A 16601-nucleotide genomic window follows, 5' to 3' on the forward strand; every position below is an offset into this window, starting at 1 on the left:
TACGATCAGCCCATCTGTATCTACCAAAAACTCCTGCTGGTATTTTGATTGGAATTGCAGTAAATCTCTAAATTATCTTGGGGAGAATCCTCATCTTACTCAGTCTTCCAATTCGTGAGCATGGTACTTCTCTGCACTTATTTGGGTTGCTGTATTTGAATTGTTTTGAATTTTTGTCATCAGGGTTTTGTAGTTTTCAGCATATAGATTCTGCTGCACATACTTTGTTAGAATTGTACCTACATATTTCATGTTTTTGGAGCCATTATAAATGGTGTTTTAAAAATTTTGTTTCCAGTTACTCATTGTTATTGTATACAAATACACTTTATTTCTTTGTGTGTGAATCTTGTGTCCTGTGACCTTACTGAACTTACTTAGTAATTCTAGGAGTGTTCTTCTCCCCCCGCCCCCGGGAGATTTTTAGATCACTTGTGTTTTAAGGAGACTTAAAAAAAAAAAAAAAAGAAAATGTGAAAATGTCTTTTATAATTACTTGTGCGGCTACCATTTCTGGTGGTCTTCATTCCGTGTTCTGTATAAAGTTTTACATCTGGTATAAGTGTACTTCCACCTGAGAATTAAAAAACATTTCTTAGACTGTAGGTCTGCTTGTATTGAATTCATTCAGCTTTTGCATATCTGAAGAAGTGTACTTTCACCTTTTTGGGGGAGGATATTGTTACTGAGTGTAGAATTGTAGGTTGACAAATTTATTCTCCTTTCAATAACTGTAAAAATGTTGCTCCACTTTATTCTAGCTTGCATTGATTCGGGCAAGAAAATTCTCCATACCTGTGCTATAGCCTGAAAAGTTTCTAGGCAATAAGCTTGGGATAATTTTAGGGTTCACATCCTTTGTTTTCCCCTTCTCCAGGATTATTGTCATGTCTGATGTTCAGTTTCTGGAAACCTTTGTTTCATACGGTTTCTGTGGGGTTTTTTTTGGTTATTTCATTCAGGAGTAAATTTGGTTCGTTTCACTGCCTCTTGGTGGGAAGCAGAAGTTCAAAGTCTTAAGAGATTAAATCTCAAAATTCTGTATAGAGTGGAAGATTGAGATGTCAAGAAGTATGTCATTCTAGTAATTCAAATGTATGTCTTGTGTAGAGAAGCTAGATTTAGAGTTTCTCCTGAGACCGGTGGGCTGATAGTTATTTCACTGACTTAAAATAGAAATTTGAATATGATCTTATTAGAGACTTAGGTTGAGTTCAAGTAGTATTTTGGATGGTCAGTTCTCATATTTTATGTGAAAATATTTTATGTGAGTATTTAGTGTAAAGGCAGTTTACTTTTAATTTCAGATTTTTGGTAAAGTATCCTTTTAGGACTTTTTTTTAGATGAACTTTAGTGGAGCACTAATTATAGAAGATATTCATTTGCTTGATACTTTATTATTTTTACTCTTTCAATTCCTGAGTTAAAAGTCTTTCAAGTTATTGGAAAAATTTATAGTTATGATAGGATGGAGCAAGGTTATCTTCTAGTGGCTTAGTAGACATGAACCCTTGTGACATACCCAAGGAGTGAGTAATGCAGCTCTTTGTCCCTTGATCTTTATTAACCAGCAAGTAATTTGGTTGTGTTTTGCTTTTTTATTGCTCATTCTTTCAGTTTGTGGATCACAGTGACAGATCAAATTTTCCCCAGTATTTTCCTAATTGAGTGTCTTTTCTTAGTGATTCTTAGGAGTTTTACATATTATGAATACGAATGCTTTGTCACTATATATGCTGAAAGTGTTTTCCCAGTTTGCCCTTTATACTTGTGGGTTTTATTGTGTTTTGATAAACTGAAGTCCCAAACATTGATGTGGTTGAATTAATCTATCAACCTTTTCTCCCCATGACTTGCATTTTTTTTGGTCTACTTTAAAAGAAATCCTACCCTATCCTCTTGTCCAAGACATTTTTGCTATGTTTTCTTCTTCAAAGGTTTAAACAGTTTTGCCTTTTACTTAGGCCTTTAAAGCACCTGAAATAGATTTTTGTATGTGTATATACAGGAATCTAATGTTTTTGTTTTTAAATTATTTTTCTTCTTTGTCCCCTTAGAAATAACCTATTGGCTTGCCACTTTAATTAAGTTGTTGTTTGCCCATTTTTGTTATACATTTCCATACACATGAGGGTTTAGTATTCTGTTACTAAATATTTGTATTCATGCACCAGTTCTCTTTATTTCTGTATTTTTATTGTAATTCATGATATCTGGTACTGACAGCTTTCTCTTGGTTGTATTTGTGTAGTATTTCTAGAACTTTAAAAATATGTCTTAGATATATCTAATGCATTGCATAAATGTGAATTTTAAAATCTGTTGATAATCTTTTTTTCTTATTTATTCCATTTACAGTTGTTGTGATTAAAATGTTGCATTGAACAATACTCGTTTTAATGTATCCACATATTGCTCACCCTCTGTGTCCTGCTTTTTTTTCCTTTCCTTGTTTAGTGACTTGGATATGAAGAATTTATTTTCTTTGCAGCTGTAGAAATTTTTTTAGGCAATGGATGTGATAATAGAACACTTTAGTTTGACCTTTACTTTGGATTGCTATTATTTGAGGACCCAGTATAAATTCTTGCCTGAAGTTTATATGTTCTTTCCCGGTCAAGTGAATTCAGGCTTTTGGTTACAAATACGAGATTTTCTTTTCCAATCATTGCCATGATTGGATGGGCAATTTTCCTTGTCTTTCAAGACCAGTTTTAAAGTAAAATTTAAAGAAATGTTTTATTGTCATATTTCAGTTTACACTTGGATTGAAGATGTAGCCCATTGAGGTCACAGTGTTACGAGGAGAGTGTCTTATTTGACTCCTCTTCTTGGGTAGCACCCATACTTTGTGTTCTGTTCCTGAATGAGGCCTCTAAACCCAGCACTCAGGTTCGCACAGGCTTTCAAATGTCCTCAATGCAAAAAGTTGCTTCAGTACCCTCTCTAACTCTGCCTCTCTTAGGTACCACCGTGCTACTGGCTCCCCACCTCATTCCCATTCTTCCTAACTTGGCCAATTTTACAGTAACAATGCCATCTTATTCACCCTACCACCGTGTTTTGTCTGACATTTTGGTTTTCAGCAGAGTGATTGTTCAGGTTGCCTGAAGTGGAAGTATCCTTTTCATTTTATATCTTCTTTATTTTATGGCACACATGGAAAAATGATAGTTTGTACTAATTACCAGGAGAAACTCTTAAGCTCTGGCTGCGAGGTTCAGGCTGCTTTGCCACCTTGGCTCTTTTTGCCTGGCGGCCCTAGGAGGGGTTGTCTGTCTCGGCACTACTATTACCCATTCCAAGGACATTTTTCAAAAGCTTTGGATGTAGAATATAAAACTCAGAAACAGCTGTGTGTGTATAGTAAGTTTTTTAGTTCATGAGAAATAGGAGAATTACCTATCCTGAATCATGCTGGGTCAGGACAAAGTTGCACAGGAAAGAAAGATGTAATTAGATTCCTTCTTTACAATAGAAGAAAATACTGGTGAATGCTTATTAGGTCACACCTGGGAATTTTCTGATTCTGAACATAACATATATACTGTAAAGGGAGTGGTGGTTAGTTAGGTTTTGAGAAAATAAGGGAACCTTTTACATCAGAAACTCTGAAGAATTCATAGGCAAATACAAACTGGGAAGAGGTATTCTAGAACACCATTATATAAAAATCTTTTATATATAAATAATACATGACAAACCATTTAGGAAAATACTGTTCATAATCCAATAGAGAAATGTATACAATGAACGGACAGGTTGATAGTTCATGAGAGAAGTAATAAACTTAGCCAATAAATATTTGGAAAAAAGTAATCGAAGAACTATATGAGCACTGCTGGTGGAAAATTATATTGGTTCAGTTTTGCTAGTGGGACTGTCACATGTTTAAATTGTGCTTTCCATTTGACTGTGAGGAACTTATCCTAAGGAAATAGAAACTGAGCAAATTTTGTTCATTGGGTAATAATAATAGTAAAAACTTGGTTAACCAGGTACTCTTCAATACAAACAAATTATGATTTAACCAACCATTCAGTAAAGTGATATGCAGATGTTAATTCAGATATAGATCTATATTCTTTGACATGGTAAGCAGTTAATGATATGTAGAATGAAAGAAATGCTTTATAAAACTACATAGAAAGATTTGTACTATTTGTATATACAGTATCGAAGGGAGAATTGGGTCAGTGAACTGCACCGATACCAAAATCCGCCGATGCTGAAGTCACTTCTGTAAAATGATGTAGTACAGTTGACCCTCATGTCAGATAGTTCTGCATCCATGGATATGGAAGGCTGACTGTATGTGTAGAGAAAAGCCCGAAAGTGTGTATTCAGATTGATTTAAAAAGTTTTTTTTTTTTTAATTTAAGCAGTATCTCTGGGGAGAGGCCTTTATTGTGTTGCAGTTTTTCTAGTTCTAGGATTGTTCATTTATTTAATAAATAAATTCTAAGTACCTACTATATATTAGAAGTTGTAGAATTCAAAGTAGATTATTTTCAGTGGAGCTCATGGTCATAAATGTAATGTCTCCCCCACCCCCAAGAAGTGCTTACTCCTTCCATTTTTTGTGCATTTATTATTTTGGAAATGTGTATAAGGCAGGTGAATGCATACTTTGCTGTGAAAGATATTAATTTGAACTGCATATTATTATAGCAAGCATCCAGATTATAGCAGACATAGTATATAATCTTTTACAAACTTCATCCAGATCTGGTCTACATAATTTTGTTGTAGATGGCTTTTTTTCCCCTGTTTGTATATTTCTGGAACTCTGAATTAAATGTGTACAGCTGAAATGACAGGGAGAATGATTACTTGTAAGATTGTCTCTGTCTACCTCTAGACAAATAAAAGAGTTTGTGGAGTAGCAAGCAAATGAGGTAAAAAAATAGGATATAAAGCCTACTGCTTTGTATGTGGAAATCGTAGAATTACTCTGGGCTTGATTCGCAGAAGTCACTGCTGAAATTCTATCTCATACTCTCCTTGCCTCTAAATTTTAAATATACATTCTTTTTTAAGATTATCCAAGACTTAATTCACATATTTAATTTGAATGAGGCTTTATAAATAATGTACTTGAATATACCCCATCTGCACAATGTTACATTTAGCATGAGATAGAAAATAATATTTGGAAAATAACTTAGCTATTTTGACACAACAGATTTTCAGAAATTTAATGTTGCTCCTAGATGTGTATGTGTGCCTGTGTGACGATGTAGAATTCACTAGTTCGTTTGGTTGTATGTATCAACAGTAAAGGCTTTAGGGTTAGTAGTAAACTAGCAACTTGTTGATGGGTCAGACAATGCAACCTCATTTCGTTTTGTTGCAGCTGTATTTGGCGTTCTTTGCCAATACTAAAGGGAGAAAATTACAGCACTAGGTAGACTAAGGAGATAATTCAGAAGATACAAAGAAGTAGGGTGTAACCATTTTTCAGATATACACCATGTTTGCTCTGAACGTGGTATATTATCATTCAAACATATGAGCAGTAGTGTTTTTCTGCCATGGGTAGCTTTTGAATATGGGAACTTGGGGGCGAGGTTTGGTTGGTTTATTTTTGTTTTGTTGTTAATTTGTTTTGTTTTGGATGTGTGTCTTTTTTAGGGGAGGGAATCATATTGATGGTTACTTTTTATATGATTTAAAATAAAGCAAGGTGAGAAAATATGGTAAATAACTGAGACTAAATCTTCTTGTGGAATGGTGGGAACAGGAAGTGGCGGTCTTCTGTGTTGCTTTTGTGTGTGGTGTGGAGGTGGAGTTGTGGAAGGAGCTGGTGTGTTGGAGTGTAAGAGGAAGAGCGGCTTATGGAGCTCTTCTTTCTTGGAGATGACTTTAGGTTTCTAGGCATGGCCTGAGTTGAACACCTTACTGGTCAGAGGCTCTGGAGTCATAACAGTTTGAATGCAGCCTCTGCTAGTTAGTAGCTCTGTGACCTTGAACACAGGATTTACTTTGTCTATGTCTCAGTTTTCCTATCTGTGGAGTAGGGTCTTCCTATCTCATAGAGTAATTGAGGCTTAAATGAATGAGTACATGTAATGTGCTTAGAATAGTGCTTGGTATGTTTCAAGAGCTCAGATGTTAGCCATCAGCACTTGAATTATGACATTATCTAGCTTGATTTCAGTAGTGTAGTTCTGTGAGAGTGTTGTGCAATAGCAAATCGTTTTCAATAGTTTATTTGAAAAGAATGATACTTAAGGTCCTGTGATAGTTTGTTGAATGATGCTTGAATTAGGATTCAGCACATCCACTGAATGCAGAGTCCAGAGAGGCTGAGAAATCTAGGATTGAGACTGATAGGCTTCAGTTTTGTTAACTGACTTTGTTGTGATATAAAAGATGTATATTAGTTGAAAATTGGAGTGAGGGAGATAGGGTACAGTAACAGATGGGTAAGTTCGTCTCTAAAATGTTAGGTATGGGTGACAGTTAACTAGATTTCTTTTTATTTCCCTTTATCCTTTGGTATGTGTTAATGATTTATTTCATTAGGTTGCTTTTTTTGTTGTTTGTTTGTTTTTAAAATGAGGAAAGAGGGCTGCATATTCATTTATTTCTTATATAAAACAAAAGAATTTTCAGAGGCAGTCAGTTCCGGGCTACTCTGGGACTCTGTTCTGGGAGCTTGGGCTTCTGTTTTCCTACTCTCCATCCTCAGCTTACCATCTAGGTGATTCCAGCTAGAGGGGCAGGGGTTGAAGCAGAGCGTGTCCTTTCCTTCTATCCCATTGACCAGAACTTAACCACCAGGCCACACCTACAAGGATGGCTGGGGATCCCAGTATTTATTCTGTGTAAACATATGCTTAATTAAATTTAAGGGCTCTATTAACAGAAAAGGAGAGGAGAAAGGATATCAGGGAGACCTAGAATCTGAAGCGAGTTACAGAACAGTGTTTATATAAATATGTAAATATTAAGAGTAAAGTGGAAAAATACATGTGCTTGCATCTGCACAAAATAATCTTGAATATAGTAGGAATTTTTTCCATTTGTTGCTTCTGGGAAAGGGGACTAGGTGGCTGGGGCCAGGATTGGGAGAGAGGCTTTTTACTACATACCCTTTAGAATTTGTGAGATATAAATTATAACTTTTCAAAAAAAGTAAATGAAAAGTATGGAAGTCTGATATGTAAGTGCAGGAATATATATGTCATTAAGAATCAACAGTACTTAAAATTATCATTTTAAATTATCATTTTAAGTATGTTTAACTCTTCTTTCATTTAAAAAAAAATGGTTTGCTGAAATTTCAAAAAAAGTGGTTTATACCCAGGTACCTTCTACCCTTTCTGATTCCTGAGGTGTTCTAAAAGTGGTCAGGCAAAGGCATTGATGAGTGTCTGAAAAGTGGAAGAATTCTGATTTATGAGGCATATTTTTGGGAGGGATATCAACTTTAATGATGCAGATATTTTTATGGTATTGGGGGAGCAGGTCAAGATAGTATGTTTATTTAGAAATTCTGGAAATTCAAAGTGAATAAACTGTAATCATGGAATTAAGTCAAGAGAGATGTGTTCACATATATGCACATGTGTTTGTTTGTAGGTATGTGTTATACATATTACACATTGTGTGCTTATGTCCTAGAAGCCCAGGGAATCTTTTAAAAATGCAGCTCAGAATTGTATCTAAAGTAAGAAGTCTCATTTCTACACTGAAATAGTAATTTATGCTTTAATTCTTTGCATTGATATGAGCCAAAGAAAGATGACCCATTTAATTTTTGGCATATTTAAGTTTTTCTTCTTTCTAGTTAAACAGAACTAAACTTGCTTGTAAGTTATATCCACTCATTGGTCTGATGTCTGGAGCTACCCAAAATGCAATTAATCTTCTCTCCTAAGTGACAGCTTTTTAAATATTTGAGTAAAGCTAAAGCATTCCCTGATGAATCTCCTCAGCTAAACTCTGTTAAAAATAATTTTCACATTGTTGTTTCTCCATCCTTTACCAAACTTGTTGCCTTCTGTCTGTTACCACCTGTTGAAATGTGGCAGTCAGAAGAGCAGATCTTGGTGAGCTGATTATTGGTGTTGATTTGTATAATATGCTTCATCAACTTGGGCCATGAATACATTTTTAGTAGCCATATTTCATGGATGACATGTTGAACTGTAGTCTGCTTAAATCCTTTAATCTTTTGTAAGTAGTCAGCTGCTAAACCATCTTGTATGTCTGTGGCTGGCTTTTAGGAATTATGGGCAGAACTGTATGCTTGGCTTTTATTATATTCCACTTAAAAGTTTTGGTTCATTTAAAACCGTTGGTTCATTTCAAACATCACTGACTTACATCTTAATAGGAATGATTTTAAATAACAAAGGTTAATCCTTAGCATCCTGCCTTGCTGCAGCTCTTAAGAAATGGAAATTTAGGACAAAGAAGAGAGGGTTATTTGAAAACCTAAAATAATGACGTGCCATTGCTTTGTTAATTCAGAAAATATATATTAAGCCCCCGTCATGTGATCCTGGGTAGCGATATGGCCCTACCCCTTACAGAGCTAATAGGGAGGCAGTAAGCATCTGAGAGCCTGATAGAAGAGGAAGGTCTTCAGAAAGGGAGTCACCAAACTAGGACTGTGTTGAGATTTTGTCTTGGGCATTCAAGGCAGGCATTAAAAAGAAAGAAAGACAGAAAGAGGAAGAAAAGAAAACCATTGAGGTGTTTAAATCTACATTAGTTTTTCTCTACTATTTGTAGTATCACCCAGTTAAGTTTTCAAATTGGGAAAAAATCGTTTGTTTAGATGTTGTCTATACTTGACAATTTTAAAATATTAACAAGTTTCATATATTAGCTAGGCACTGACCAAGTTTATCATAAAGGGCTTCAATGCTTAACAGTTAAAAAATCAATTATTTCCATGTCTGTGTTCATGAGCTCTAAATTTTATCTGTCAAGGTTTAGAAATAGTAATGATAATATTACTGTTCTGAGATAAATGATTTTTCAAATAATTAAAGCAACAAATTATATTGAATATTGTGGAAAATGGCACTGTAATGGGAGGAAGACAGTCTCTCTACCTAGCTGGGAGAGTCTTTATTCTCCTTTGATTCTAGTATTTGATGATTAACTGTTTATTTTCATTCTCAGTGTCCCTTCCTCCCCCAGTAGGCGATAAGGATTATAGATGTGTAAGCCACTAACTATAAACAACTATAGGATTTAAAATGATTTCGGTGGAGGGCATTGCTCATCCCCAGTGCAAGATATTCCATTATTTTTATAGGTTTTTCATCTTTATTAAAAACCAGAAATTTTGCTTTCTTAATATTTACCATATGGGTTGAATATTCAGTTTTTAAGCTTTAAAAATTAATTTACACTGTCCATTAGCCGTGTGTCTATATAAATACGAATTTAAATGAAGTAATTTGAAAATTCAGTTGTCTTGCACTAGCTATGTTTCAAGTGCTCAATAGCCACATGTGTCTAGTGGCTGCTGCATTGAGCAGCACAGATTATAGAACATTTTATTTTGTCATTGCAGCAGGTGCTCTATTGAATGATGGTGATCTAGATACAAGTGATTTTCATTTAAATTTTTGACTATCCTTACAGTTAAAGGTAGGATTATTCCTGGAGGAAAGCTTACTAATTTAAAAATAATATTTGTAAGAATAGAAATGGTCCTCTTCATCTCATTTGATATTTGGCTCTGTCAGCGTTATCTTTGATCATCAACATTAGTTGGTAGGTACATGCTGACTTTGTTGTAAATTACTATGAATTTGTTGATTAAGCCTGAGTATATCGGTAGGTGAATTGTCCATTCTGGTTTTTACCTGGTGTTAGGTTTCCTGATGATCAGAGTTCTGTATAGTATTCATTTTATATGTGTTCCTTTGTTTTATTGGAAATGGAAGCTAGGCAATAGATGATCATGGTAGTGGCATCATGATATCTTGTTAAGAGGAAGTATAGGATGTTGCCATCTTTTTGTTTAGATGATTAAAGAAAATTTCTTCATGTTTGTATCTTGAATCCTTTTTCACCATGAAAGCATATTTGCTTGTAAATTTAATGCAAATCAGCCATAAGAAATTATCAAAGAGGAGTATGAAGAGTTTCTTAATATCTTACTGAGTCTAAAAAACAAACATAATAACTAACTTTACTTACAAAGCCATTATTAGCTTTCAAAAGTCATTTTATTTAGTGTAAAATTAAGAATTGTCATACTATAGCCCAATAATTTTATGAATTTCTCTGATATTAAAAAGCACTGAAATAAATTATATTTTTGTACTCTCACCATCTGCCAGATAGGATTATATATGACTTAAATAAAGAGGATCTTGAAATTTCGTGCCTCCAAATTATAGTAATTTCTGAGACATCACTGTAGCATTCAGACTTTTAATTATAGGGAAGCAGAATGATTAGTTATCAGTGATTGTGATTTGGTACATATGCACATTTAGATAGCTAAGAGTGGAATAAGATCTGAAGACAGTCCTTTTAATAAATATTAGATTTTATGTCTGGTAGAATCATCCCAGAATTCACCTTGTTGAGGATGGCTTCCCCAACCTTGATTAGTATTTATGTATGTGCTTTGGATAGGTAAAATACAAGATACACATTTTGAAATTCTTCATCAAAGGCTCTATATTTTACAGGAGAGGAAAAAGCAAGGCATTTAAGTGGGTGCTCTGCCCTACATTACATTTTCTTACTCATCAAAAGCCCCTGAAGCGGTGGTGAGAGGATTTTTTGATAATGGAGACTCTTCTAGTTCCTTTCTTGGTAGACACCAAACCTGAGAGTGTACTCAGACATTTGAGAAACCATACGTATTTCTTTATTTAGTGACTCCAGGACACAGTAATACATAACAACATTGTAGAGTAAATTGTTAGCAGGGAAATTTTGACAGAATTATTGGGATGCTTGAAACAATCTTGAAAGAGTTAGTTCCTCTTATCCTACCTAAGTAGAAGGTAGAGAAACAATTGAATTACCTATGGAGTGCTAAGCACTGTGATAAACCCTTAGAGAAGTTTTCTAATTTTAATCCTTTAATCAGCCCTTTGAGCATTATTAAACCAGAGAATCAGAGAGGATAAGTTCCCCAAGATCTCCTGTAGCTGATGACAACTGGAATTTGTTAGACTCCAGAATTCTGTTCTTTCCATCATTCATTTTTTTTCCCCCTGCAGTCCCCTGGATTACAAAAAAGAATAATATTCTTAAAATACTGTTATTTTTTTCTTCAGGGAACAAACAGTGAGAGTGAGTGCATATGTGTGTATTAGAGTGAGGGTTAGATCAGGAATAGTTGGAGTTGCTGGATTTGAAGTTTTATCATGAGAAAATAATTGAAAGGCAGTTTATGGTAATTTAAACTGGCAGAGGTTAGGGTAAAAAGTAGCTGTTCCATATAAATGGTAGGTATTGTTCATTACTCTGGAGAGTCTATGAATTCTTACATAATTCAATAAAGTTCTTCCCATCTGTGGGAAAGATGGATATTATTGGTTTATAGCAACAGGAACCACAGTAAAAATTTACATCTACGGCTAATGAATAAAGTTATCAAAGTGCTCTTACATTATCTTATTTGGCAAGTATTTCCATTTTAAAGATAGGGAAAGCACTTAAGCCGTAACTAGTGGCTCTTTTAATAAATACTTAGATATTTTAAAAGAATGCTGCACTGGCTATGTCTGAAGTAGAAGTAAAATATATCGACTTCTTGAGTAATTGAATGGAGGATTATATGCATTATCTTAGGAAGGAAATGCATTTTAGGGTTTTGTCTGTTTCTTAAATGTTTGTATTTTTTATTTCTAGGCTGTTCGCTGCTACGAATCTCTAATCTTAAAAGCTGAAGGAAAAGTGGAGTCTGATTTCTTTTGTCAATTAGGTCACTTCAACCTCTTATTGGAAGATTATCCAAAAGGTAATTTTTTTCCCTTGTTAAATACTGTTTGATTTATATATGTACTTAAAATAATTGTAATTGTACTCTGTGTTTATCGAAGGTATTACCATTTTTACTTCTAAGAAACCGTAAGCTTATGAACATCCTAAACAATGAGAAAGAATAGTTGGAAATGGGAAAAGTTCGTTCACGTATCTCCGTGTAAATTATCAATAAATTGACCATTCAGTTAAACTGATAACCACCTGCATGTGTACTACCATTTTGTTCTGCCTTGTGGAAAATCCCTGCCCTTAAAGGCTCTACCATGGTAGAAAGTGAGCTACTGATGGGACATTCTGGAAAAGTAACAGAAACTCAGCATTTCTCTTCTTTATCCTGACTGTAAAACTTCCATTTTAGCTGGGGGTGATGGTGAAATATAATGTTAATTGAGTTATAGTCAGTTTACAATGTTGTGTCACTTTCTGGTGTACAGCACATTTCTTCAGTCATACATGAATATACATACATTCATTTTCATATTCTTTTTCACCATGAGCTATTACAAGATATTGAATATATTTCCCTGTGCTATATAAAGCTAGAAAATATTTTAATGAAAAATCTGATTTGTACCCTTGTTATTGTAAAGGTAAGTAACACAGAGAAATGATCACATATGAGCTTGAGCATTGGATAAAACATTTTTTTATTCATTTGAAATTTTTTTTTGTGTTGGAAATAAGTGAAGTGAATTAAATAATTGAAGGTAGTCCCCCAGGATGTGTCCCTTTGTATGGTACCAAGTTGCTGACCCAGGCTATTACTCATTGAGGAAGTTAAAAGCACCCCAAATACCACACTCCTCAATACCAAAGACAAAAATCTATAGCAAAGAAGAACTGTATTCTTACAAGCAAGACCATTTGAGCCATTTAATGATAGTAAACATTTTCATGTGGAGTGGATGGACTTAATGCTTGTTTTCTACAAATGTGTTTAGTGAACAGAATAGCTGGCAGGTTGTTTCAGAGCTAGAGTGAAGGATTGTTGGTGTTTAACTATGCTGCCACTTTTCTGTTAGGTCAAGTGAATACTTTCCTAATGAAAATGTAATTTTACTTTGAGACAGGTATACTATAGGGTTTGAAGTTAGGCTTTTTTTTTTTTTTTCCCATTCCCCAGCTCATCTCTACCATTCATCTGCATTATTGTTAACAGATTATATAAACATCCCTGAACCTGTCTTCTAATCTGTAAAATGAGGGGAGGAGGTGATAGCTGCTCAGGGGTTTTGGGATTCCTATGTGAAACTGGTTAGTACTTAGCAAAGTGACTTCAGGATAATAGGTATTAATAATTGATCTATTAGGTATTTTAATTTTAATTAAAACTAGTAGTTTATTTAAACAGAACCACTGTACAAGAGAAATAATACAGAATTCTGTGCAGTCTGATTTCTCAGTGCTGCACCTTTTACTTGGAGAACACAGTAATTTGAGAGCATATAAATAACAGACACCTAAACTTGAAAATTAGGTTTGTGTTCGCTTATATAGCTGTATGTCCTTGTTGCTTAGTGGTCATTAAAATTTATATATACACACACATACATACATACATATATATAGTCTTCAAAAACTTTATTAGTCTATGAATTTAGCTACATTTTCCATTTATAAAATGTTTGGCTATGAAGGTAATGAAAAATCCTGGGATATTTGTATTGGAGGCTTTTTGTTTGTTTATTTGTTTTTCTTTTTCTTTTTCTTTTTTGAAAAGTGTGGTGGGATCGTGTGACAGCTAGACAATGTTGTTGGCAAACTGGCTGGTGGGAGTAATCTAATAAGATGGGAGAAGAGAAGGATAACCTAAGAATTTAAATCCTTGAAAAGATGTGCTCCCTGACTGATTTGCTGTCATATGAACAGGCCATCGACAGGCAAGTAGGTTGATTATGGTAATAGGAAGAAGGAGAGAATGGATACAGAGGTATACATGTGTATTTCAAGCCAATGGCTTCTTATTTCCTACATGTGAGTTGTTTTTTTAAATCCTCCTTGAGGCTTTATTGATCGCATTCCCACTTTTAAAAAATTGCTTTTTAAATACTAATTATTAAGTTCTTTCTATCTATGCTCTTCATTGTCTTCCTGTAAGTCCCAAACTAGAGCTAGTCTCTGGTAGCCCCTTCCACACACACTATCACCATCACCACCAATTTGTGGAGATATTTGTTACCTCAACCTACTTCCTCCTCTCTTTGGAACCAGTACAAGATGAGAACCGCGAACCCCAGCCAAATAGGTGTTTATTTTCAGAGAACAGATTGTAAACCATAACTTAATGGGGAATAAACATAAACCACACAATGAACATGTGAATAAATTTCTCAGGTGTATGTATGTGGGAGATTTACTGGCCCTGTTATTCTGAAGATAGATCTTTAATTATTGTCCTGAGTCCTCTTGCGTGTGTGAAATTTTCTGAGCTTGGAGTTCTTTGTGAAAAACTGCTACTTTTGGAGTAGAAAATGGTAGAAACTGTTTTGTGTACATTTGGACTGTGGGTTTTCTGCCCATATTTCTTATTCTCATCTCATCTGTATCTTGACTTACAGGAATTTGTAAAAATTACTGATCTGTAGATAGTATACTTTGGTTATCATTGCTGTTACAGATTTATTCGTTAAAAATATTTTTTCTGTTATTTCAGAGGAATTTGAAGCAGAAGGGGAAAAAAAAACCTTATAAAACTTTTTAAAGCCCCTTTCTGGTTGGTAATACATATGAAGAGTTTGAAAAATTTTCCATCACTTGGTTTGGTCTTTTGGCCTCTAGGGATTTATTCTAAAAAAGTAACTGGTTAGAGAATTGTGGGAAAATGGAGGCTGGAGGCTCTTTGCACTTGGCTTATTGTTGGTTGGATTCCTCTGGGGGGAGTTTAGCATACAGGATGTTTTAATAAGGAATGCCTTTACCATCAACACTGTGGAAGATGGGAAATGGAACCAGAATTAGACAGAGGGAGAAGTTAGACTGTGACAGCCTTGGCCAACGCCATGGGGAGTCCCGGGTCTAGAATGGCCCTTCAGAGCCATCACAAGTTGGGGGCCAAGAAGACCAGGCCTTTATACTTTTATCTGTTCGATATTGGGTGTGGGAAGAAGTGGGACTTCAGGCAAGTTTGCTCTCTGAAGCTTACAGCAGCTCACCGCAAGAGGCTCTCTTGTAGGCAGGACTCCCCTCCCAACAGTCCTTTCTTCAAGTGGGATTTGAGTGGTTCTTCACAATGTCTACCATACCTCCTTTCCACTCCTAACCCCACAGCTAACCCATTAACTCAGCTGAGCCAAACAGCTGGTGGAGCTGTCAGGTAGACTTCCTTAAGCCATGGAGATGGTACCGTGATTGCTTTTCTTTGAGTTGAAGAACAGCCTGAGAGACAGAGAACCCTGAGCTGAAGGACAATCATATATGTTCTTGTGAATATATGTGGTGGATCTTAGGAGCAGTTTAATTCATAGAAATTATGTGTAAATATCTATAAGTATGTATGGTAAATTATAGGAGAGAAGATAGTCATTAATTTGGTTGCTTAGAAAATCAAGTAGCGCATTACCTCAAAGTACACAGAAAAATTATAAAATGACAAATTACAAGGTAAGAGACTTGGAATATAGATAGTAAGAATTCCAGAAATAAGGAAAATTAGTTGAAGGTGATGTAATAATTAATCGTTCCTGATGCTAGCATGAAAACCTTGAAACTTCTAAAAGTAATTTCTTCATGGTTTGTTGTGGCTGGAAGTTTTCCCTGAAATTCCAGCTGATTATAGATTTTTGTCTCTTTCCTCCTTCCTTCAAGTAATTGGTCATTTGTTGCATTGTCTGTCACTTTGCAGCAAAATAGATTTCGGTTGTTTTAGTTCATCAAGCAGTTATACATAGGGCAAGTTACATGCCAAGAGTTGCTTATGTGGAAAAGTCTTAAGTCAGAGTTGGTGAGCTTTTTTTGTTTTTCTCTCTTTCTGTGTTTCTTGAGTGGAATGACAACACTCCATCCTAGGAGATATATATAATAAGAACATCAAGTGCATGTTTTCCAATCATAGATCTTGAGTTTGGCTTCTCAAAAAATTGTCATTTTTTTAATCCTCTAATGATTCACTTCTTTATTGTTGTGGTTGTTGGAACTAAAGGTTGTGACTCTTTTAAGAATCTGCTCTTTGTTTAAAACTTCTTTCAGAGAGTCATTGGGAATTAAGTTTGCGTAGTATATATGTTTGCTATATGTAAAAATTACTTCGTGTTGAAATAGTAAAATAACATGAAATAAAAATTCAGAATGCTGATATAAACTGGCATGTAATAGCCATAGAACGAATTACATATCTATCTGAAAGCTGATATAGTTATAAGTGTAGTTCATCCGTATGTTTTCATTGCATTCACTGTCATTGTACTCTATTTCTCCATATAACTTTATTTAAATATATTTCATAAAATTAAAAAAAAATCATCACCAGTGCCTCCACTATCTCCCATCACAATTTGGGAATCGCTGATTTTGTTCAATCTACTTACAGCCTAGAATAGAAAATGCAATTAATAACCCAAGGAAGCAAAATAGTGACCGTAACCCAGGTTGTCAGCAGCCCATATTCAGGCCCTAAGCAAAAGTT

General features: G+C 34.8%; 1 protein-coding gene across 6 annotated transcripts in view; it reads left to right on the forward strand.

Moving 5' to 3' along the window:
• KDM6A (lysine demethylase 6A) overlaps positions 1–16601 on the forward strand; it is a 169478-nt gene that overhangs the window by 39249 nt on the left and 113628 nt on the right. For all 6 annotated transcript variants that reach the window (XM_072956580.1, XM_072956581.1, XM_072956583.1 and 3 more), the window contains exon 3: positions 11846–11954. In XM_072956580.1, the coding sequence (XP_072812681.1) occupies positions 11846–11954 (109 nt within the window). The remainder of the gene's footprint in view (positions 1–11845; positions 11955–16601) is intronic.

Source organism: Vicugna pacos, chromosome X (assembly GCF_048564905.1).
Source record: "Vicugna pacos chromosome X, VicPac4, whole genome shotgun sequence".
NCBI lineage: Eukaryota > Metazoa > Chordata > Mammalia > Artiodactyla > Camelidae > Vicugna > Vicugna pacos.